General features: G+C 44.4%; 1 protein-coding gene across 1 annotated transcript; it reads left to right on the top strand.

Annotated features, from left to right (window-relative positions):
* Positions 1–1,376: 1,376 nt before the first annotated feature.
* Positions 1,377–23,684, top strand: MOGAT1 (monoacylglycerol O-acyltransferase 1). The gene is made up of 6 exons (XM_087819566.1): positions 1,377–1,511; positions 11,720–11,898; positions 12,291–12,495; positions 15,244–15,418; positions 15,948–16,147; positions 20,495–23,684. Exons 1-6 carry the CDS (start codon positions 1,418–1,420, stop codon positions 20,647–20,649), a joined length of 1,008 nt encoding a protein of 335 aa, XP_087675692.1. The 5' UTR covers positions 1,377–1,417; the 3' UTR covers positions 20,650–23,684.
* The last annotated feature ends 1,480 nt before the right edge of the window (positions 23,685–25,164 follow it).

Raw genomic sequence — 25,164 nt, 5'->3', positions numbered from 1 at the left:
ACTTTTGTTTTTCTCCTGTTAATGTGTCTTTTATTATAGGGATGTCTGAGAGAAATGGGCTATCCCATATAGTCTGGGTGTGTAGTAGGCTGTATCATCTCAGTTTGTATGAGGGCACTTGATGTTCACACAAAGACAACATTGCCCAACGATGCATATCTCAGCTGTATCTTCCTCCTTCAGAGGCACATGACTGTGTTTACCCTGTTCCAGATCCCCTCTAGCTATGCCTGGACAGCCACGAGCGGCTTGGAGCCCGTCAACTATACAGTATTAACATTTGTAAAGAAAATGTGGTGTGTTCAAAAGCATTGGGCACTGTTGGGAATCCATTCATCTATTTAACACATCGCAATTGAAACCTTCCAGTGGCAAGGCTTAGGGTAAAGGATCTGACCCTCGGACTCCTTTTTTGCCTCTTTTCACCCCAATCTCCAACTTGTTCTCTGTTGGCCTTCTTTGGATTTCAGCCACAGGACCTTTGCTCATGCGCTTCCCTTCGCCCGGGCTAGATTCATCCTTCCAGTTAAAGTCAGGGTCACTTCTTCAGAGACTTCCCTGACCCTCCAGTCTGTCCTAGGATATTCTTCCAGGCATGCATAGCAGGCCTTCCCTTTGCAATTATACACCCAATGTGTGGTTATTTTGCTTGTATTTGTCAACGCTCCCCCGGCCCCACCCCCGATAACTTGGACTCTGAGAGCAGAACCAATGAATGACTTGGTTACCGGGTGTGCCCCCGGTGCCCAGAATGGCTCCTGGCATGCCGGGGGCACTCAGTAAGTGTCTGTTGAACTGAGTAAATAAGTAAAAGATTTCCAGGACGCGTGGAGGAGTCTGAGGGCACAAGTTCCCCGCCCCTCCCCAATTTGGGGGTGGTGTGGGGGGGGCACAGACCCATAAACAGATTAAGTACCCCGCTCCGGGGGGAGCCAAGTCCTCCAGCTGGTGGGTGATTCAGAGGAAGGGGTGGGTTTAAAGGCGGATGCTGAAGCCGAGCACATGGTGGTCGATCCGCTGAACAGTCAGATCTCGGCGGAGATCCCAGGGCCTCCGCTAGGTTGCGGGAGCCCACGCTGCGGGGCTGCAGGCGGTCGGCGGATCTTTCTCCGCGTCCCTTGCGCCCCACGCGGAGCGCAGTCGCCAGCGCCCGGGCGCGCCAGCCAATGCGCCCGGGGCGCGCCGGCTGCTCCGGGGCCGGGCGCGCGTGATTGGCAGCCCCCGGCCTGGGCCCCGGCGTGCCCTCCCACCCGAGACAAAGTCCAGCCCCCGCCCACTCCGGCGCCGCCGCCGCCTCCTCTCCGCCCCGCGGGTACCGGGCGCGGGACCCTGCCCCGAGCGCGCACTTCCCGCGGGCGCCGCAGGGCAGCGAGGTTCCAGGTGGCCGCAGTCCGCGCCGTCCTCCCGGGGCCGGGCCATGAAGGTCGAGTTTGCGCCGCTCAACATCCCGCTGGCGCGGCGGCTGCAGACGGCGGCGGTGTTTCAGTGGGTCCTGTCCTTCCTGCTGCTCGGTAAGAACCCAGGCGGAACCCCGCGGTGCGCGGGGCCCCGCCTCCTCCCCCCGACAGTCCTTGTCCAAGGACGCGCTCGGACCCTCCAACCCTTCTTCCCGGGTGAGCCAGAGCCAACAGGTCAAAGAGGGCGTTTGGAGCTCACTTGGCGCTCTCCCCTTGGGTGTCTCTCCCCACGTGAACCTCCCAGCGAGTGACTGCCAACTTTATTTTCCCCTGTGCTATATGTTTTTTAGACTGAGGTGTACCTTACCTGCAATAAACGACACAGATTATAAGTGCACAGCCAACGAATCTGGGCAACTGCATACACTCACATGTAACCACGACCCATGGAACTATATAGAACATTGCACTTCAGTCTCATACATGGAACAACAATGCCCAAGCCTGTAACACCTGATTCCTTCCTCTCCCCGCCCTCATGGCAAATAGCTGTGTTGGCTTTTCCGTGTTTAAGGCCTTCCGGATGCAAAGAAGATTGCTCCAAAGTTGGGTTGGGTTGGGTGGCCTCTATCTGTAAGTAATTCCACCCCGGAGTGTTTTCTGACCGGTTCCCCAATTAATTCTGCATAGGAAGGCACAGGAGCTAGACAGAGAGGAGCAGAGGCCGGAGGCAGGGTTGGGGTGGAGCTGGGGCTCACCTGAGCGCTGTGTGTCTGGCTGGCTGCTGGGCTCTTGGAGGAAAGGGGGATGGTATGAGAAGAGAAGGAAATCGGTGGGAACTGCAGCTCCCTGAAGGCTGACATCATTTGCGTGCTGTCAGAGCAGATCCTGGGTTCCACACAGTTGAGGCCACAGTGATAATGACAGTGTTAATGTGCACTAGAGAGGTTTACACTTTTAAACGGCTTTAGAATGTGGCTGCCTAGATCAGTGGTTCCCAACCCGGGCTGCACATTGGAATGAGTGGAGAGGCTTCTAAAACATATGGACGCCCAGGCTCTATCCCTCGAATTTCTAATTCCTTTGTTTCAGAATGGAGCCCATGCATCATATACAGGGCTGGGCAAATGGAGGCTTACAGGTGTCATACAAACAAATAATGCAATAACTAATAAGTAATAATACAAGAATAAACTCTGTTTCGAGTACTCACAACTGCAAAGCTATTATGGGTTATGTATGTGTATATGTGTGTGTGTATATGTAATTTATATATTTAAAAAATAAAAACATATTAACAAACTCTCCGACTCTAGTATGCAGCTAGGGTTTATTAAATAGGGAAATTCAAAACATTAACTCATTAAGCCCTCACAGCCAAACGGACAGGGTTGATAGCATTCCACTTCATTTTGCTCAGGGCCAAAGGACCCTCGAGATAATAGCACACATTTATGGAGGGGCTTAGTGGGTGCCAGGCCCTATTCTAGCACCATATCATATGGACCGTGTCATCTTCACAACTCTGTGATGTAAGGACTGCTCATATCCACACTCGTATGGCACTTGTACAGATGGGGGAACTAAGAGGTGAAATAAATTGTTCAAGGTCACACAGCTAGTCAGAGGTAGAGTGCAAACCCAAGTGTTCTACCCAGAGTTCTTGCTGTGACCCCGGTGCTGCTACTGTAGTGGCTTCAACCTGGAAATTGACTTGCTTGCCGATCAATCAGCACATCCCTGCTAGGGCACTGTCCTTTTCTTCCATGACACTTGTCATTGCTCATATTTGTGTGTGTCTGTGGTTGCTTGAGAAAGGTCTGTGTTGCCATCCCTGTCTACACGCTCAGTGAGGGAGCTCCTAGCACGTGCCTCGCCCATGGAAGGTACAAATAAATACTTGCTGAATGACTCCCTCCACTCTGTCACCCAGAAGAGAAGCTATTCAACCCACAGGCTCATTTTATTTTATTTTATTTTATTTTATTTTATTTTATTTTATTTTATTTTAAGATTTTTTATTGATTTTTAGAGGGAGAGGGAAAGAGAGGAACATGATTGTGAAATCGATTGGTTGTCTCCTGCACGCCCTCCACCTGGGATCGAGCCCGCAACTCCGGGCACATGCCCTGACCAGGAATCGACCTGGCAACCTCTTGGTGCATGGGATCACGCAACCAACTGAGCCACACTGGGCAGGGCTAGGTGAAAACTTATTGATGTCACCTCTTCCTAGGTGCTGCTGGGTGCTTCACGTTGCAGGATGTCACATAATGCCTAGTTGTCCCATCGGTTAGTGTCAAGAGTGGCCAGGTAGGAAGTAATCTGAGGGGTGTAATTGGCATGCTGCAAACAAAAGTCCCCTGCACCTAGTGGTTGAAGTCTCTATGAGATGATGCTTGCCTGAATTAACTGTTTCACTGGGAGTGCAGAAATGGTAATTTATGTATTCTTTCTTTCATTCTTCACATATTAACTAAAATTTATGCAAGGACTAATTTTCCCCCCAATCATTTAGGACCAATTGACTACCCTACAAGTCAATTCTTCCAGGAAAAGTGGGATAAAAGCTTACTTATTTCTTTCTACTTAATTGTCAATTTTGAGTTAAGAAGTTGATGGAATAGCTACTTCTAATGCTGAAAAGAGGGGTTTTATTAACTATATATATTAAGATCTCTAAGTCAAAATCTTGGAGTGCTTTTTTCTTTCCACTATCAGGAAATGAGTCTAAGTTATTAGCCCGTGGGTTTTCTTTTTTCTTTTTTTAATCCTCCCCCAAGGACGTTTTTTCCATTGCTTTTCAGAAAGAGTAGGAGGGAGGGAGGGAGGGCGGGACACATCGCTTGGATGCCTCCCACTCACACGCCAACTGGGCCAGGAGGGAGCCTGCAGCCGAGGTGCATGCCCTTGGCTGGCCCTTCAGTCCAGGGGCCAACACTCTAATAATCCCTGAGCCAAAGCCGCTAGGGCTAGGTTTTCTTAAAAAAATAGCGAAATGTTTCATTTAGTCATGAGATAAATGTTAACTTTGCGTCATCCAATCTTATAGTTTTAGGTGTGCAATATATATTGAAAAATGATTACCACAATAAATTTGATTAACATCGGTCACCACACAGTTACGTTTTTCCTTGTGAAGAGGACTTTTAAGATGTACTTTTAGCAACTTTCCACTATACACTACAGTATTGTTAAGTGCAGTCACCTTGCTGTGCATTACATCTCCAGGAGTTATTTATCTCATAACTGGAAGGTGAGTGCCTTTGATCCCTTCACCCCTACTGCCACCCCTCACCCCACCCCTGCCTCTGGCAATCACCAGTCAATTCTCTGTATCTATGAGTAAGATTTTTTTTTAGATCCCATATATAAATGAGATCATATACTATTTGTTCTTCTCTGTCTGGCTTATTCCACTAGCCTAATGCCCTCAGGGTCTATTCATGTTGTCACAAATGGCCGGCTTTCCTTTTTTGTGGCTGAATAATATTCCTGTGTGTCCGTATGTATCACATTTTCTTTATCTGTTCATCTGCCCATGAACATTTAGGTTGTTTCCATGTCTTGGCTATTGTAAGTAATGCAGTGAACACCGGGCGGGGGGTCAGAAATCTTTTCGAGTTAGTGATTTCATTTCCTTCAGATAAACACACAGAAGTGGGATTGCTAGATCATCTGTGATCTAATCTTAATATTAAAAAAATGAAAACATGCCCAGCCAGCGTGGCTCAGCAGTTGAGCGTCGACCTATGATCCAAGAGATGGAGGTTCAATTCCCGGTCAGGGCACGTGCCTGGGTTTCGGGCTCAACCCCCAGCAGGGGGCATGTAGGAGGCAGCCGATCAATGACTCTCATCATTGATATTTCTCTCTCTCTCCCTCTCCCTTCCTCTCTCTGAAATCAATAAAGATATATTAGGGAAAAAAAAGAAAACATTACTAGTGTGCTGCCAACCTGCTGACTGAAAAGTAACAAGCTGAAAAAGAGAGCCAACATTTATTGACCAACTTTTACCTACAACCCCACTTGTCACAGGTTATTAGGTTTATTATTTTAGATGAGAAAACTGAAGTTCAAGGGGTTAAATATCTTGCCTAAGACTACATGGGTGGGACTATGATGCCTCACTGAATGTGTCTATTTATTTATGTATTTATTTAAGCAGCCTTACTGAGGTACTGACACACAGTGAACTGTACATATTTAAAGTGTACAACTTGACAAGTTGTGAGATATATCTCCAAGAAACCATCACCACAATTGAGAGAGTGAATATACCCATCATCTCCAAAGGTCTCTCATATCCCTTTTTAAAATTTTTTAAAAATATGTTTGTTTTTTAAATCGATTTCAGACAGTGGAAGGGAGAGGGAGAGAGATAGAAACATCAATGATGAGAGTCATAGATCGGCTGCCTCCTACATGCCCCCTACTGGGGGTCGAGCCCACAACCCCAACATGTGCCCTAACTGGGAATCGAACCATGACCTCCAGGTTCATGAGTCGACTCAACCACTGAGCCACACCGGCTGGGCTTATATCCCTTTTGTGATCTCTCCAAGCATCCACTGTTATGCTTGCTGTCATGCAGAGTAGTTTACATTTTCAAGTGTTTTATCTAAACAGAGACATCATACGTATTCTTTTTTTGTCTAAATTTTTTCACTCAGTGTAATTATTTTGAGATTTTTAATGTTGTGTGTATAAATAGTTAGTTGCCTTTTTGTTTGGAAGTGGGATTCTAGTGAATGGGTATATAGCAATTTGTCCATTCATCTGTCGGTGAGTATTTGGGTTGTAGCAACTGTGAATAATACTGCTGTGAACTCACCTACAAGTCCTCGTATAAACACAGGCTCTCTTTACACTTCGGTAAACCTAAGAGTGGAATGGCTGATCATGGTATGGGAGGTCCAGGGTTAACTGTTTTTTAAAATTAAATTTACTGGAGTGACATTGGTAAATAAAGTTATGTAGGTTTCAGGTGTACAGTTCTACAGTACATTGTCCGTATATTGCATCGTGTGTTCACCACCCAAAATCAAGTCTCCTTCCATCCCCGCTTGTCCCCCATCACCCCCTCTACCTCCCTCTGCCCCCCATTTCTGGTAATCACCATACTGTTGTCCGTGGTTATGGTTTTTTTGGGTTTTTGTTTTGCTTAACCCTGTCACCTTTTTTCACCCAGCCCCCCAACGGGTTTAACTTTTATAAAAACTGCCACGCTTTCTTCCCAAGCGGTCACACTTTTGTGCATTCGAGAGTTCCAGTCGCTGCATATCCTTGCCATCACTTGCTACAGTCAGACTTTTTAATCTTTGCAATTTTAATAAGCGTGTAGCGTTGTCTCCTTGTAGCTTTAGTTTGCATTCCCCTGATGACCAGTGATGTTGAGCATCTGCTCATGTGCTTATTTGCCATCTGTATGTCTTCTTCGTTGAATTACCTATTTAGATCTTTTGCCCATTTTTAATTGGGTTGCTTGTTTTCCTCTTAGTGAGTTTTGGGAGTTTCGTGTGTCCTTGTATAGGTTTTTCTCCCAACTTGTGGGTTATCTTTCCATTCTGTGTGTGTGTATATACATGTATATATATGTGTGTGTGTATATATATATAATTCTGTATATGTATATATATAATTCTGTGTGTGTGTGTGTATATATATATGTAATCCTCACATGGAGACATGCTTAGAGAGAGGAAGGGAGAGAGAAAATGAAGAGCAACATCTGTTGGTTGCCTTATATACAGTTTATGTGAAACACCTTGAATAGGTGAATCCATAGGGGCAGAATGCAGGTTCCTGGTTGTCAGGGGAGAGGGGGGTAAGGAGTAACTGCTTAATGGGGTCAGGGTTCTATTTTGGAATGATGCTGTATGAATCTTACCACAATAAAAAATAGTGGGAGGCCGGTTCCTCAGCAGTGTAGGGAAAGTCGCGTCTACCGAGTATAAGTGACCGGGCTGACCTGTGGGTTTTCATCCAGGCTGTCCCTAAGTCAAAGCAGCTGAAATTCAGGCCGCCCATGTGTATCTTGGTTTGTGAATCTAGACAATTTCAGCAGGTATCGGCCTCAGCCCTGAGAGCTCTACCGTATATTGGAATAGACTTCGGATCTCCCTTGTCTCTTTGACCTCCAATTGAGAAGAATCATGTTACCTTGGGTTGCTTAATGAGATAAAAATAGATAATAGAGGTGATCTCTTCACCTAGTTTTTGTAAGGTTTTCTGCCTTTGATCCAGTTTAGGATCAAGGGATTAAAAAAACTGCTTTGGTGCTGTTTATGAGATGAAATATGAAAGAATGTATGCAATGTGTGGAGTGGGAGTTGAAATTAGAACAACTCCTCTAGATGGTATGGCATTAAAGTGTATCGGGTAACAAAGATGTTTCTGCTTAGTGCTCCAGTATTTCACTTACTGTCCTGTGCAAGTAAATCAAAAAGTAGGGAAACTTTATGCAGATGTAAGTTTACAGAGGCAATGTGTTAGAAGCCCAAATGTTCAAAAAGAAGAGAAATGGTTGACTTAGCACTGATAAATATTGTTAAAAATAACAGTCACGGAAGTTCCATCACCACATTTATAATACCAAACAGCTAACATGAGATCCTTGTGATAAAATACAGAATAAAACATTTGTGTGATTGACCATATTAAAGAAACATAACCTGTTCCTAGGGAAAAAAGGCCACAAGGAAAGTTATTTTATCAAATTTATTGAGGTGACGTTGGTTGATAAGATTATGTAAGTTCCAAGTGTACAAAATTATAGCATTTTGTCCGTATAGTGCCTTCTGGGCCCCCCACCCAGAGTCTCTTTCTGTCCCCATATCTTTGAGCCTCTTTGCCTTCCTCAGCCTCCCCCACCCCTTCCCCTCTGGTAACCACCGCTCTGTAGCTTGTGTGTATGAGTTTTTTTGTTTTGTTCGTTTGTTTGCTGCGTTCTGTTTCATATCCCACATATGAGTGAAATCCTGTGGTTCTTGTGCTTTTCCACCTGGCTTACTTCTCTTAGCGTGGTAGCCTCAAGATCCACCCATGTCGCCACAAATGGCAGTTTCCATCTCTTCTTACGGCCGAGGAGTATTCCAGGGTATTTATGTCCCACGTCTTCATTATCCAAGCATTTATCGCATATCCAAGCACCTATCACATATCCAAGGTCTATCGCATGTCCAAGGGTCTTTCGCATATCCAAGCACCTATTGCATATCCAAGCACCTATCGCATATCCAAGGTCTATTGCATGTCCAAGGGTCTATCGCATATCCAAGGTCTATCGCATGTCCAAGGGTCTATCGCATATCCAAGCATCTATCACATATCCAAGCGCCTATCGCATATCCAAGGGTCTTTCGCATATCCAAGCGTCTAACGCATATCCAAGCGTCTATTGCATGTCCAAGGGTCTATTGCATATCTAAGGGTCTAGGATCTATCGCATATCCAAGCGCCTATCGCATATCCAAGCGTCTATCACATATCCAAGTGCCTATCGCATATCCAAGGGTCTTTTGCATATCCAAGCATCTATCACATGTCCAAGGGTCTATCGCATATCCAAGGGTCTAGGGTCTATTGCATATCCAAGGGTCTATCACATATACAAGCATCTATCACATGTCCAAGGGTCTATTGCATATCCAAGGGTCTAGGGTCTATTGCATATCCAAGCGTCTGTCGCATATCCAAGCATCTGTCGCAGAACGTGGAGTTTGTTTCATGTCTTGGCCACTGTGAATAATGCTGCGTTGAACACGGGTGCATACAAGGAAAATTTTAACGGTAATTTTTGTTGGGTGACCGGAATATGGGTGACATTTTGTCCGCTCTACTTTTGCATTCTCCCGATGGGTGATAGTAAAAAAAAATTATTATAACAATGCTCCAATCCGTCAAGGGCTTGCTCTGTGCCAGGCACCGGAGCATCTCTCTGTTTAATCCCTCCACAATCCTTGGAGAGAGGTTCTGTTACTAACATGTCTCACAGGTAAAGGAATTGAGTCTCCAGAAGTAATAACTTGCCTTGGGCCAGGCATCTAGTCAGAGGTGGATTCCAACATCTGAAACCTATGGTGAATGTTAAAGAGGTGTGCATTGTGTATTCAAGCAGCGGGGGTGTGCGGCTGGTGAGTGGAACACTGAATTAGTAGCTGGGGGGCTTTATTTCTGGACTCGCTCTCGACTCACTCTGTAGTCGAAATGAAATAAATTTCCATCATTATAGTAAAAAATGAACCCAGTTTCTCCATCATTACAGTAAAAAATGAACCCAGACATCTCGTTTGCCTGAGCCTTTATGCTTATGAACCTACTTATGCACATGTAATCAATACTTATAAGTTTATGGTGTTATTACCATTAACTGGGGATGGTTTGGTTGTGTAAAAATAGTGCATGGGTTGAGGGTCTAGGCAGATCCAGATACAAGTCCTTTGGACACTTAAAGTGCCTGAGCCTCAGTTTCCGCAACTCTACAGTGGGGACTGCCCAGGGCTGCGGAAAGAAGTGGGGGAGGTTGCCTGTGGGAGATGGTCACTCCTCAGTAACTCTTCCCCCTCCCTGCTCTTAGCTCACGCGATCTAGCTTGGCGTACAGAGTAATGACACCTGCTTGAGTTTCTTGTAAATTTTTTGCACATTTTTGTAAAATAAACAGAATTAACCATTGACGGTAAATTGTCAGCACTCAGATCTGGGGAGAGGGAAGTAGGTGAAGCAAAATAGAATAATCCTTGTAGGTGCCAGGGCAGAGGACACTCTTTTGGCCTTGTTTCTGGACTCATGGAAACTTTGTTGGCAGTTCAAGGAGGCAGCGAAACAACCCGGAGTGGTATAGGGCACATGTTTCCTTAGTGTGTTCTTCCTTTAATCCATCCTGGAGAGAGCAAGTCAGTCCTCTGACAGTCTTCAATTCTATGTTTGTGTTGAATCTATACTGGGAAATTTATTGATTTATATGTTTAAAAAAAACTATATATATATATATATATCTCATATATATGTGTATGTAACTGTATGTATGTCTATATATACATACACATACATGTTTTGGTTTGGGCAAAAAGAAATCTATATCTATAAAATGATAACAGATCACGGTGCTGTTACTCAGATACTGTGCTGGGTAGGGTGGGGACAAAGCTCTTTTTAACAAAGTCGATAGAGAGTGGATAGGAGCTTGGGGCACTGAAGTCAGCACTAGATTAGCGACTGCAGCACATAGCAGAGAAGGAGGCAGTGGTGCTCCTTTAAGCAATAGTAAGAGCTGGCATTGATTGAGCACTTACTATGTGCCAACCTTTATGTCTTTACGCTCCCTCCCCTGTCGTCGATACATTTCTCTTTTAGTAAATATTTTTTAGTGTAGTATGTAGCACAGACATAGGAAGGAAATCTCTGGCTTAGCTTAATCTATGACTTTAAGGCATACATTCTTGTCACTACTACCAGGCGAGATTTGGTCAATTTTTGCTTCATTAGGCTCATGAACAGTTTGGATTTTGCTCTGTCATTGTGAAATGTGGCAGGTACTAGTGATAGATGAGCTAAGATAGAAAGAATCCCTCCCGTGCTATTTCTGTCTCTGGCAATAGAGGTCCTGAAAGTGAAGTTTGTCGATAGAATGCCCCCCTGTGTGGGCACATGAGTAGTGGAGGCTCCGTCCCCATGAACACCTGTGGTAGGAACTCCTCTACATCCCTCCCAGCCCCACCCCGTCCGCGTACCTCAGGCCAGGGAGGCAGCGTGGACTTTGAATTCAGGCAGATCAACCACTTATATTCTAGGTGCTCGTAACAATCCATTGAACCTCCCTAAGCCTCCGTCGTCTCTTCTACGAAAGGGACAGTAAGACCACTGGGGCTGCCTCATCCATACCGGGGCTATGTGAGGATTAAATGGAAATATTTTGGCCGAATACACAATATAATACTTGGTAGATAGTAAGCATCCAATAAATGTCAAATAATACTATGGCCCGGCCGGGCGTGGCTCAGCGGTTGGGCATCCACCTAGGATCCAGGAGATCGAGGTTCAATTCCCAGTCAGGGCACATGCCCGGGCTACAGACTCCATCCCCAAGGACTCTCTCATCACTGATGTTTCTGTCTCTCTCTCTCTCCCTCTCCTTTCCTGTCTCTGAAATCAAGAAAGATATATTTAAAAAATAAGAATAATAATAATACTATGCCGTGGCTGTCTTCTTTTATTACCAACTTGAACTGCGGCTCGGTTGGGCACCCTCCCGGGCCCATGACTGGACGGTGTGAGCAGGTGCGAGCGGCCCCTCATTCCGAGTCTCCCCTCTCCCACAGCGGAGGTGTGCATTGGGGTCCTGCTGCTGCTGATCCTCTACAACTACTGGTTCCTGTACATCCCCTACTTGACATGGCTCTACTTGGACTGGCGCACCCCAGAGCAAGGAGGCAGGAGGTCCGACTGGGTCAGAAGCTGGGCCGTTTGGAAGTACTTTAAGGACTACTTTCCAATTCATGTGAGTAGACTTGCGTTTTATATACGCAGTGTGATTTTGAGCTGGGAGGGGAATGAAAAAATTTTATTACATGTATTTCAAGCTTTTTTCCTTTTAAAGGGAGAAAGCCTGAGTCAGTCCAAGTTACTATAAATGGACTCTAAGCTAAGACAATATTTTGAAGGTGGTTGTGAGGGGCGCTGGGCTCAGGAAATAGTTAAGTATTTGGGGAATAGCTCTGACTCGGAACGAAAACAAGTCATAGTCTCTATTTCCTTTTCTCCCCCTCCCCCCAATTTTTATTATTTTTTTCATTTCTTCTTGACATAAGAACGAATCGTGAATCATTTCATTTCTTCCTGGAAACTAATCAGGGAACATTATTTAAAAATCTCGATGTCAATGTGTTGTAGCTCATCAAAACGAAGGATTTGGATCCAAGTCACAACTACATATTTGGGTTTCACCCCCACGGAGTGCTTGTGGCTGGAGCCTTCGGAAATTTTTGTACAAATTACTCGGACTTCAAGAAGCTGTTTCCCGGCTTTACCGCGTATCTCCATGTGCTTCCAATTTGGTTCCGGTGCCCTCTCTTCCGAGAATATCTGATGAGCAGTGGTAAGTGAAGGCAAATTGCTGTTTCTGCCATGTTCTAGGGAGACAGGCCCCCTCAAACCCAGGCGGGGTTAACATTTCTTAGGGTCTTTATTCCCAGCTGGCACTTTGGATGCTTTTTGGATGTTTCTTGCCTCCCCCGCTGCACTGTAAGTGGCAGGAAGACACAGGCCGTCCTTTATTCTGTTCTACACAAGGATCTAGAATGCTGCCTGGAGTGTAAGGATGTTCAGTAGATGCAAATGAATGAAAGAAGAAATTGATGAGTGTGTTTTGTGTATCCAGATGTGGTAGAGAGAACCAAACAAATGATACATGGCACCTTTGGAAAGGAGCCTGGTGTACTTTTGTGAATATTAGAGATGAAAAATGCCCTCCGACGTGTCTTGAAGTGATGGCAGTGTATAAACTAAACAGAACCTGCTATCTTTTGCTTCCCGCATGAAATACTACGGGTCAGAAATAAGAGTTCATTCTACTTTGCGACTCTGAACTAGTGGAAGACTCTTTGACTAGTGAAGTTGTAATTTTACCAGTTCTGAGGATCAGTCCAGCTGAAATGCCCTAGAGATATGACATGAATGTGTGTAGAGGCTTAGTTTGTGTCGATAAATCTTGCTTCAACTTAAGAGGCTCAATTTGTTCGCTTTTTCAGTTTGACCAAATTATTGGCTAACCGTGAACTACAGTCACTGAGAAAGTGCTTTATGTTTGTGATCATTCTCTAGGTTAGTTATTACTGTCTTTGCTTTTCTTAAATATAAGGGAAAGTGGATAGTCTGTTTTTTGAAAAATTCCATTTTCAGGATCAGTAAGGGGCATATTCAGAGGTAGCATTTTCCATGGTCTTCCAGGTTTTCATTCCTTCCTATTAATCTATCAAGTCTCCGTTGTCATTACTACCTGGTAGGAAATCACTAAGCACTGAAGGACCAGGGCCTGCGGCTGGATTTTTAGGTTGTTTGCGGGCCCTGGGCTTGCTGTGCATTCCAGGCCGCCACTGCATGTGGCCTCTAGGGGGTGCACTAAACCCCCCAACTACTGTAGAGGAAAAACATCCCTTTTTCTTGTTTTGTAGGCATTGGGTTACAGGTGTTTTTTTTTCTTTTTTATTGAACTTATTGGGGTGACATTGGTTAATAAAATTATGTAGATTTCATGTGTACAGTTATGTAACACAGCATCTGTATATTGTATTGTGTGTTCACTACCCCAAGTCAAGTCTCCTATCACCACTTTTCCGCCCTTTGCCTTCCTTTACCTCCCCCCCTCTGGTAGTCACCATCCTGTTGTATGTGCCTATGAGTGTTTTTTTGCGTGTGTGGGGTGGGGGTTGTTTAATCCCTTCACCTTTTTCACCCAGGCCTGTACCCACTTCCCACCTTTCAGCCTGTTCTCTATATGAGCCTGTTTCTATTCTGTTTGTTCATTTCCCTTTGGGACAGCATGGATGGACCTGGAGAGCATTATGCTAAGTGAAATAGCCAGTCAGAGAAAGACACATCCCCCATGATCTCACTTACATGTGGAATCTAATGAACAAAATAAACTAACAAACAAAATAGAAACAGACTCATAGATCACCCCAATCAATTCAATAACAATTTTCATAAAAAGAACAAAAAAATTTTTTTAATCCAAATCTATAGCCAGTGGAGGTTCAGGCTATTCTTGTCTCTAAGTGTAGAGAGTTCTCAGTCCCTCCCAGAACCTGCTTCCCAGGACAGGCCCTGGTCCGAGGCTGCCCACCTACTCTCTGCCTGTCTCAGTAGCTGCTGCTCTGGGTGTGAAAGACAGATGCGTGCACCAGACCTCATGTAGTGAAGAACCAGTAGGGTTTTAAATAGAGATCCTTTGCTGTCATGTCAGGTGGCTCCAAGTCCTTGTAAGTCCTGCCCCCAGACGCTTCCTCTCGGCTCATTTTGGGTACCGAGCAGGTGTCAGCCAGAGCACACTGTGTGCCTCAGGGCTCCCGCCCCCTCTGGCTCTCCATTAGGACTGGGCAGGTGGTGGCGATCAGATCACAGCAGGCTTCTATACCGTGCAGAGGGCTTTAGATTTTATCTTGCGGGTAAGCCACCGGAACTTATGAGGGACTTATGAGCAAAAGAGGTACCTGCCTGGATTTTGCATGTTAGAAAGATCGTTCAGACAAGAGATACGCTGGAGGGAGGTGAGCCTGGAGACGGTGCTGATGGAAGGGGCCTGCTGCAGTGATCAGGGAGAGGTGAGGAGGGTTCATCTAGCACAGGGGCAGTGGCAATGGCAAAACAGACGAGGGGATTAATATGAAAAATAGTTGATAGGTTCAATAAGACTCAGTGATTGATTCAGCCTCAGGAAGGCAGCATTTGGTTATATCGTTGCCCCGTCGTCAGCATCTAGCATGTAGCAGGTGCTCAGTCAATGCTTTTGAATGAACGGTGGTGAGTCAGCATGGGGCTAAGCAGGGGGGATACACATGGGACGTGGCTTCTGACTTGAGTGACTGGACGGTCGATGGTTCCCTTCGCTGTGACAGGTCGTTGTTGGACAAGGAACAACTCTGACGAAGAATTTAATTCACCGGGTTTGGAAACCTGGAATTTGAGGCGCCCCTGAGCTGTCGAGGTAGACAGAGTGCTCCAACCAAACCTAAGTAGGGTAGGAAATCTTGTTAGATGTTCACCGATGCCATAGGACGTTTTGATGCAAATGTGTTAATTTTAAAAAAAAGGACCGTTCGGGACACCTCTTGTTTTATTCACCAAGGGCCGGTCTCGGTTTCCAAGAGAAGCGTGTCCCACGTGCTGAGCAAGGAGGGCGGCGGGAACATTTCAATCATCGTCCTGGGGGGTGCAGAGGAGTCGCTGGATGCCCACCCCGGGAAGTTCACTCTGTTCATCCGCCAGCGGAAAGGGTTTGTGAAGATCGCTTTGACCCACGGGTAAGTGGCTTTTCATTCGGGTGACCGGGCCTGGGAAGGTAAGACATGACTACATGAGCACACAGAAGTAAAGTCATGTTTGTAGCCCCTAAAGATTGCCCTAATCGCCCTTCGCGTAGAAGCAGGCGTGGGTGTTCGTGGGGAGTGGAGTAGGCCTTCCCACGAAGGAAGCTCAGCGCCAGGGCATCCAGAACTAAACTGTCCGTGAAAGCAAAGGAAACAAAAAGCACATAAGATTTCCAGCCCAGTGAACCAGGAACCATGGCCAAAACTATAGGTGAACAATCTTCGTGGAACCTTGAATTTGCTGAACAATAAAATTCTACCAATCACTAGACTGCTCAAGTATCTGCCAAAGAATTTCAAGAATAAGCTAGTCTCAGGGTATGGAGCGTGAAGTTAGTAGTATAGGGGGGCTTGGGGATGTTAAAGAATGGTTAGAAATCTGCCAGGTCAATGGGGCAGAATAACGTCTTTCAGTCCTTTTCGGTGAAAATTCTTATTCTTTCCCTTTTTCTGCTATTTGCAGTGCCTATCTGGTCCCAGTGTTTTCTTTTGGTGAAAATGAACTATTTAAACAAGTCAGCAACCCTGAAGGCTCGTTGCTTCGAACCGTGCAGGATAAACTCCAGAAGATCATGGGGTTCGCGTTGCCCCTGTTCCACGCCAGGGGGGTTTTTCAGTACAATTTTGGCCTCGTGCCCTACAGGAAACCTATTCACACTGTCGGTATGTACATCGAAGACTAACCGCTTGTTAAGACAAGTAAGAGCTTTATCTTACTTTGAGCGTTGGTTGTTGTCGTTGACTGAGGTGCTAATCCAGGAGAGGCGGCTTTGAGTAAGAACTTAAAATAACAATTCTATAGATGTTATTGGAGCTTCAGGTCCAGTACGCCTGTTATTTATAAAATGACTGTATTTTGCATTTGAGTGGGAATTGATGACTTACAAGATTACTGCTCCTGAACTTCAGTGGAATCCAATTTTAGAAGTAAAATTTCCAGTCCTCTAGGATGAATTTATTTCTCTGTAGCAGCCAACTATAACAGCAATTCTTTGATGAAGGAGTTACATCAGAGTCTATTAATATATGCAAACTTTTGTATAAGTCTTTATCATGTTCAGTTCTCGTAGGCATCAGTTTCTATATCAAATGCATTCTTTTTTTGCAACTTAGCTTTATGTATGTGTATCCTAATATAGACTGATTTTATTTATAATAGTTGCAAGTTAAGGGAAATAGAGGCAGGGGAGGAGGGTGATGGACCATGTTGATAAAATGACTGAGGAGGAAGGGAATTAGCTCCTTAGTTTAAAAAGGACATGGACAGTTGAAAATCAGAAAGAGCTGAATCAGGGGCTGATAGCAGAATTAGCCAAAATTATATACTTCATAGGAAACTAGAAGTAATATTTTCATCATCGATAGCCCATTAAATGAAATGCAAATGTTCTTTTTAGGTCTGTTTCACCAGAATGGGATTTTATTACTGTTAGTTTATAAGAGCTTTACATTTCACATGCAGTCACATGACCTTTTAAATGCTATATTTAACTTAAATGGAATGTTAGAGGACGTCAGTCAGTTAGTGTAATAGAAATACTGAGATAAATTTGGGTCTGCAATTGTTTTTCAGGAGCTGGTTACATTTTTTGGCATATTATTAATTAGTCATTTTGATATTTTACGTGCAAAGTACGATAGTTGATATTGGGGGGGATATAAGGAAAATTGTAAGACATGCTTTTAGGAAATAAAAGTTTAATTAAGTGTAACACGTATGCACCGTGAAATTGGTTGTGCATGTTCAAAGCAAGTATATTTTTTCAGGTTAAATGATTATAGTTATCACCCGGTTGGGTTAAACATTTCTTAAATTTTATTTTTCTTTTCTTTTTTATTGAATTTATTGTGGTGACATTGGTTAATAAAATTATGTAGGTTTCAGGTGTACATTCTATAATACATCATCTGTATATTGTATTGTGTGTTCACCACCCCAAGTCAAGTCTCCTTCCATCACCATTTATTCTCCCTATAAACTTTTTTTTTTTAAAGTAAAGTAGTTTGTCATTCAGTACAGCCTGATTACACCTCTGCTGACAAGTAATTAATTGGTCAGAGGTCAAATGGAAATGGCCAAATTCAAATTCGTTGTAAAGACTAGAAAACTACATTCTGGCTTTCACTCATGCCTGTGTCCAACGTGCTTCTCTTAAAGATTCAGAAAAAGGAAAAATTCTTTCAGTCCATCTTTCTATTTAACTCGCAAACTATTACTTCAGGAAGGCCGTTTCTCATCTCTAGCATCTCAGTATCTGCTATTATTTGAAGTCTTTCGAAACCCAAGCTAAGAACATGAATGTTTCAGACTCAGCTGCCAGGATCTCGTGGTGGTCAAGTGGGAGTCAGATGACTGAGGGCAGCCTGATGGTGTGAACCAGACCCCAGATGATGTGTAAAGACTTGATTATTGACGTGAAATAACACAAGCTGAGGATAAGACATTTACAATTCCATAAACAAAAGCAAAGCTGTGTATCAGTCAGATGCAACAGAGGGTAAAAAACGGTACGATGTTGAAACAGTGATCTAAGTTACGACGGTCGTGTCTGTTTTAAATCAGTGTGCTTCAAACCCAGGGCTGCTGCTCTGCTGACCCCCTGACACCCCAGGCAGGACTTAGGCAGCATCCAGAGCAGGAGGTTATTTTACAGCCCTCTGCTTCCCTTTCTACTTAATTAAGAGGTTTGTTTGTTTGTTTTTAAAAAATTAAAATTTTTTTTCATTCAAAAAATTCAATGAAAAATTTTTTTCATTAATATTTGACATTCAATATTATATTAGTTTCAGGTGTACAGCATAGTGGTTAGACATTTATGTAACGTACAAAGTGACCGACTCCCCCCCCAAGTCTAGTACTCACCTGGCACCTTGCACAGTTATTACAATATTATTAGCTATATTCCCTATGCTGTACTTTCATCCCTGTGATTATTTTGTAACTGCCAATTTGTACTTCTTAATCCCTTCACATTTTTCCCCCAGTCCCCTAAACTCCCTTCCCTCTGGCAACCATCAGTTTGTCTCTTTATATGTCCCCTACTCCCACCCTGAATAGTTAACTTGCACTTGACCTCTCTCCTTGGGATCATTTCACTAAGAAAACCGACGCTTTTCTATAAAACCAGGAATTTGCTAGTAGATTGACTTGTAGATTTCTCATGTTTTTCCTCAAACAACAACAAATTTCAGAGCTGACAGAAACCTTCAAAATCTTCCTAGTTGTGCTCTTATATCCTATAATTGTGAAAACGAAGTTGCCTATTAGCTCAGTGTGCTTGCTGGAGAGCTAGCACTAGACCTGGTCCAGCCTGGTGCTTTTTGTGCATCACCAGCTCCCACTTCTGCCCCATCACCACATTAGCCTCTGTGCATATTTCCAACCACAGCCAACCACAAGATGGTTACGTTTCTAGTTCTTTGTGTTGAATTACGAAGGACCGATGTCTACTGTATAGAAATTTGACATACAGACTATCAAAGAAAAATGTACATGAGCTTCTTGAGGCCAAAGTTAGCCATCTGAGACCATTAATGTTACAGTAAGGATAAGGAGATATATATATATCTTGGTTCTCGCTTAACTAACCACTTTCTGCTACTGACATGGACTGAAGCCCTGGGTGTAGCACGTGGCAACTCAGGATAGGCCAAAGGCAACATCCTCTCTCTGAGTTCTGTTCTCTTACCTACAGCCCCTCTTGACCTCATCATGCCCAAGCTAATCAAAGGTAATAAGCAGCTTGCTGCCCGCTGGTCATTGGTCATCCTGTACGTTTTAAACTCTTGGTGTCAGTAGCAGCATCAGACCGGCAGAGGGCGCAGGGAGCAAGGACCCAGGAGAGCAAAAGCCCTGTGTACCTGTCTATATAATGCTCTAAAGCCCTAGGCAAGTGAGAGAAAAGTTGTTTCTGACATAAATGCCCTTTAAAATATGTATAGAAGTTGCCAGGCTTTTAAAACTTGATTCGTTTGTCTTTAAATATATAGGTAAAACACAAATGTCTTCTCATTGTAGAAAATTTACACAATACAGATAAAGTGAAAGTTTCTTCATCTCTCCTTCCTGGCTTGAGGAGTGGTTATCAGTCTCTCTTCCAAGACTTTAAAAATACACAAAAAGCTTATAATGCGCCTAGAAATACAATTTTTTTCATAAATGGGATCATATGATTTTTTTTTTTTTTTACAACTTTTCCCCCACTTTATACATTTCAGGCATCTCTGTGTGTGTCCATACATATATATTATTTCATTTTTTTAATTGAAGTATAATTGACATTTTATTAGCTTCAGGGGTACAATGTAATGCTTTGATATTTGTAGGTACTGCAAAATGATCACCACAATAAACCTAGTTAACATTCATCACCATGCATAGTTACAAAAATATCATTTTATTTAAAAAAAATTGCTGCCTAGGATTCCATTGAAGGAATGCTCTGTGGTTTATTTAATACTTTTTTCTATTGAGCCTTTTGGTTGATTTTGTCTGCCACTTACAAACAGGGGGATCCCTGTGATTACGTACGTTTTCTAGTACCGATATTTAACTACAAAGATACAGGTTCTCTGAATTTTTTTCGGATGACATTAAAAAGAGTCAGAGGAAGGGGCTGATGCCTCATGATTCGAGATTTCACAGGCAGCCACAGTAGGGGACTGTGGTCCGGCTGTCAGCTGTACCCAAGGAGGAATGCTGGTGACACAGGCACACAGCTGTGGCCTCTTCCCTCACAGCTGCAGGCGGCACAGTGGCTCACTTGACTCGGCGTCTCAACCACCAGGGTACTGCCAATCCAGTGTCTGCGGGGAAGGAAAGTTCTTTATTTATTGTCAGACGGGATGGGGTGACCACTGTCCACGGCCAGGGGAATGAGAGAGGGCTTGGAGCTCGCAGGGCTGGCGGGCTCTGATTGGAAAATCTTCCCAGGGCTGCCCCCTGAGGCAGTGGGTCTGCGCAGAGGGCTTTGGGTTTCTTACGTCTGGTGTATTCTCTGTTTTGTGCAGTTGGCCACCCAATCCCTGTTCATCAGACTCTGCACCCAACCCCGGAGCAGATAGAGGAGCTGCATCAGACCTACATGGAGGAGCTAAGGAAACTATTCGAGGAGCACAAAGGGAAGTATGGCATCCCAGAGCAAGACACCCTGGTTTTCAAATAACTGCACTCCTGGAGGGCGTACAGGAGGAGGAGAGAACATCCCACTGAGAGAATAAATCCGTTAAATCCGTTAGTTTTTTCCCTTGACTATGGAATTAAATTGGCAACTGAAAAGTATTACTTATAGTGACAGATGTTGGTGTAGAGCTGTGTTAAATAAAGATACAGTGTGTGACCATAGGGTAAGGTTAGAGATGACTATGAGTCAATATTCTTCCTCATTTAGGAAGAATATTAAAAAAATTATTTTACAGGTTCAGAACGACAGCTTCAAAAATTAATTAGACCCTTTGGCTCAGCATTACAGCAATATAAGGCGGCGTTTTCATTAAGTGTGTTAGCTGTTATTCGGCGCAGCTGCAGCATTTAGGAGACGGTGTGTAAAATAATTGGCCATACAGAGCTAGAAGAGATCGTTTCCTTTTCTTCACTTGAACAGACCATTTGTTAGTGGATAATGTTATGTCAACACATTTTTATACAATGGGGCAGAATTTTTATGCAGTTTTCAGAATAGGATGAATCTACCATATGGAAACCCATGTGGGTGAGAGCATGTCCCCTCATTTCTATCCATGCTTAGAAATGTTCATCATTGTCATCTGCTTAGAAATATGTTCATTTGCTACAGAAAAGGAAAGACATACTTTTGCACATGTTTTAGGACATGAAGTTGCATGAAGTTTTCGTGGTAATAGAAATGGTTTAATTTTCTTTCCAAATAGCCTCTCTGAATGAGACGAGCTGTGGAAGAAAGCACGCTCTCTGGTGAGATGTGTCCAGTTCTCAGTTGACCCGAGTTATGTGCATCTCCTCTCAACCAGAATGCCTGGTCTGTGAGAACAGGAACTTGTCCCTTCTGTGCACTGATGTCTCCCTATGCCTGGGTCAGCTCATGGCACTTAGTAGGCACAAAATAAGTGAATGTATTTTTAATAAGTGAATTCATGTTTAATGAATGTATTTATAGATGAACACGAAGGCAAACTTTGCCATAAGGTGAGGAATTTTTAAAGCTCTACCGTAGGATGAAACCTATAATAAGACAAGACCCATTTTCAGAAGGAGATTATTGGCTGTGTCTGATTGTCCCATGCCAGTGATTGACAGCACTGCAGGCTGGCTTGTAAGGAGCAAGTCAGAAGGAGGTTTCTGACGATTAGTCACTGAGTGTTACCTAATTATTCAGTAAATAAGTAAGAAGAATGTCCAGTTTCCAAACATCTCCATTGCTAGATGTTGCTTCTGTACTTCCTCCACTCCAGGTATTTGAGGGTGACTTCACTGCGTTGTCCCAGCTCATTGGTAAGATGTCTCCAGGCCTCTGATTCGTAAAACATCAAGCCCTGGGCTAGAGCCTGGATTGGGTCCAGCAACAGCAGAATGAAATCATGCTGGGTGACGCCCTGAGTGGGGAAGCGTTTCACATATGACAAAGTGAACCTTCTCAATTGTTCCTCATAAGGTTTCATGGCCAATGTCCTGTTATCTTCACACTGAGCAATCCCAGAGCCCACTGACCATGGTCTTGAAATTACATCCAAAAAATATATATTTTTTTGGTGAAAGCAGGGAATAAGACACACTTGCTTTGCTAGATGGAGAAAACTCGACTATGCATCCTTTTTGGTATTACTCAATACCTCAAAAATGTAAAAGGAGCACCATTTACATAAAATTACACTCTGGCTGGTCAGGGTTCAGTCTTTCAGAATATAACTGTGAGGCCCGAATTACCACAATCAAAGGCCTCTAAGTTAATATAAAACACAGGAATTTCCTCCCTTTGGAGAAGTTTATTAAAAGCTCATAGTCTTTTGTGATTTCACAAAGGTATGAATTTTAATCTCACACCTGGGAGTGAGAGGGCCAACCTGACCACCTAACATCAGCTGGATTGTCTAGTAAGCAGTTAGTAACACAGAGGCATTGAGAAATGAGAAAAGTTCTGCTCTGATGAATTTATCTAGAATTTTTCCGTTAAAAAAATCTAGACATCGGCCACTTTAATTTTGGCATACCTGAAACCCTATTGTTAGGTACCTAGTAGGGAGTTTATCTCTTCCTTTCTTAGGGTCTCCAGAGGCCTTATCCTGCCAGGCCAGACGTCCTTTCTTAAGCTCAAAGCACAGTCGTAAATTCTATATAGCCCTACAAATTGCAAATGAATTTTTTGATGTGAATTTTTGCTGCAACGCAAATGTGGGTCATCAGTTGTATTCACTCACGTGGTCTGATGGAGATCTCTACCTTCAAGCTTCTCACCGACTACACATTTGCACCTCAGTTTTAAGCAGCATAGCAAAACAATAACAGCGGCAGTAACCCCAGGACGCTGGAAGAGAAACTGGGATCACTGCCTTGAGAAAATGTGCGGTCACGCTGTTTGGTTTGGACAGTTCTGTTTCCTGTTCCCCTCGCACACTGGGGGCAGGCTGTCATTTCCTCTGTCTGGCGGCCAGAAGTATTGAGATGGCCCGTGTCCGGCTAAACCCACGACTGTCCCATGGAAGGCCGCAGCCTCGGTGCCATGAAGGCCACCCAGCTTTGCTCTGCCCCAGAGAATACCTTGATTTATGTAAACCTTCACCACGACTATGAGAACGTTCAAAGTGCACATACTTCAGGGAAGACGGACGAGCCTTGGCAAAGGGTTGAAAGTACACCCCCCGCTGTTGGTAGAAGGCCCATTTCTGTGTGGGAAGCGCAGGAGGCGGAATCCAGGGGTGACGCTCCCACTTCTGTGTAATGTGACGCCTGCTCCACGCTACCTCGGTGATGCCAGCTACCAAAGTCTGCGATAAATGTGTGAACAGATTGGCTTCATTCACTCTGTGCCCTCTTCCTCTGGCCAGAGACAATGCGGATGGGATTTGCTGATTGGATTTTCCCCCCAATAGCCCGGGATTGCAAGTTCTCATCTATCTCATGTATTTTTTTCTACTAAGTGATAAAATGTCTATTTGTGGTGCTGGGAGGGTTCCTGCAGGTAAAATTTGTATATTGATTTTTTAAATTAAATTTTTTTGGGGGTGACACTGGTTAATATGTGTATCTTTTTAAAGAAGAACAAAGCGAATTCCAAATAACCAGCCAGTTGCTCCACTATCTCTGGGAAACAGACCTTTATGTGAACACCCAAGGAGTTCTCTAATACCTTGTATTTTGATGTTTGAAGTCAACCCTCCCCAAACACCGTCAGCGTAGCGCCTTTGTATCGTAAATGAAAGGGAGAAAGTGTACCCCAACCGTAGTCAGCCCCTGGGACAAGTGCCTCCATAGCAGAGTCTGCCTGGTGTGATGTTGATCTGGACTCCCGAGCAGCCTCTCCACGGACGCCTGGGCACTAGCCTGGCACTTGGATGGGTCGTGTCACAGAGGCCAAGTGTTAGAGCCAGAAGGGACCTCCTAGCCTGTCTAGTGATCACCTCTACAGACCCCAGTGAAGCTGAATGCAGAGTGCAACCGGCTCCGTGTTCGTGTCCCTCTGCTCTAGACAGAGCTGGAGGCGCCGCTATTCCATGATTGTTGGTTAATACACGCAGGAATCCCCCTCTCAAACAGACATGTCAAAAAGCAGAAAATGATTAAAAATACACCTAAAGGCCCAGCCGGGTGTGGCTCAGCGGTTGAGCATTGACCTAGGATCCAGGAGATCGCAGTTTGATTCTCGGTCAGGGCACATGCCCGGGTTTTGGGCTCCATCCCAGTGGGGGTGTGGGAGGCAGCCAATCAATGACTCTCTCATCATTGATGTTTCTGTCTCTCTCTCCCTCTCCCTTCTTCTCTCTGAAATCAATAAAGATATATTTAAAAAAAAAAAGTTTCAAGTTAAAAACAAAAACACACCTAAAGCAAGAGATTGAATGACTCCCAAGCAGGCCCTGCCTTACCGGTCCTGAGAACACTGCTCTTTTTTGAACACCGGTGCAGCGCATCTGTTGATGTTTCCCTTTGGCAAGAGCTATTCTGGTGATGTGTCCTGGGCCAAGTCCCAGTTTTCAACCACAGGCTCAGCCACCAGAGCCTCTTGCGTTGGAGCAGCAGGAGCAGGCGAGCGCCTGTGCTGGGGGTGGCGACAGACCCGCCAAGGGTCTTCCTTCTCAGTCCTGTCGTGGTCATTGACACAGGACGGAGCAGCCTCATTGTTCAGACAGAGGTGGGCGTAGAGTTTCGGTTACCACGTGACAGCCCCAAGCCCCGAGTCCGTGCTGGCTCCGGTCTCACCCAGCTGCGCTTATTTATCTATTTATTTATTTGGATAGCTCTTAGATTCTGGTTGAGAATGAGCTTAGGCTCTCTGGAGACTGAAGATAAATCTGACTTTCCTTGTATTCCCAGGGCTGCGTAACTCTCCCAACGCTACTCTCAGGCCAACTTGGAGCCTCGGACTTTCTGGTTGGACTCTGAGGCCTCTGGTGTGGGGGCGCAGTCGTGTCAAGCAGCCAGAGAATCTAACTGTCCCACTTTTCTGTTCTCAGGCTTCTGTCTCAAATAGTCCTTTAGCCTCTGGCCC

Source organism: Miniopterus natalensis, chromosome 8 (genome assembly GCF_054644295.1).
Source record: "Miniopterus natalensis isolate mMinNat1 chromosome 8, mMinNat1.hap1, whole genome shotgun sequence".
In the NCBI taxonomy this organism is placed as follows: Eukaryota; Metazoa; Chordata; class Mammalia; order Chiroptera; family Miniopteridae; genus Miniopterus; species Miniopterus natalensis.
The sequence above is the reverse complement of the archived record's forward strand: the minus strand, read 5'-3'. Positions and strand labels throughout refer to the sequence as shown.

Excerpts from the sequence above, each read along its gene's own strand:
- MOGAT1 (XM_087819566.1), top strand. The coding sequence starts at position 1,418 with ATGAAGGTCGAGTTTGCGCCGCTCAACATCCCGCTGGCGCGGCGGCTG. Across the intron at positions 12,496-15,243 it reads AGAATATCTGATGAGCAGTG|GGCCGGTCTCGGTTTCCAAG; the intron begins GTAAGTGAAGGC and ends TTATTCACCAAG. Across the intron at positions 15,419-15,947 it reads AAGATCGCTTTGACCCACGG|TGCCTATCTGGTCCCAGTGT; the intron begins GTAAGTGGCTTT and ends TGCTATTTGCAG.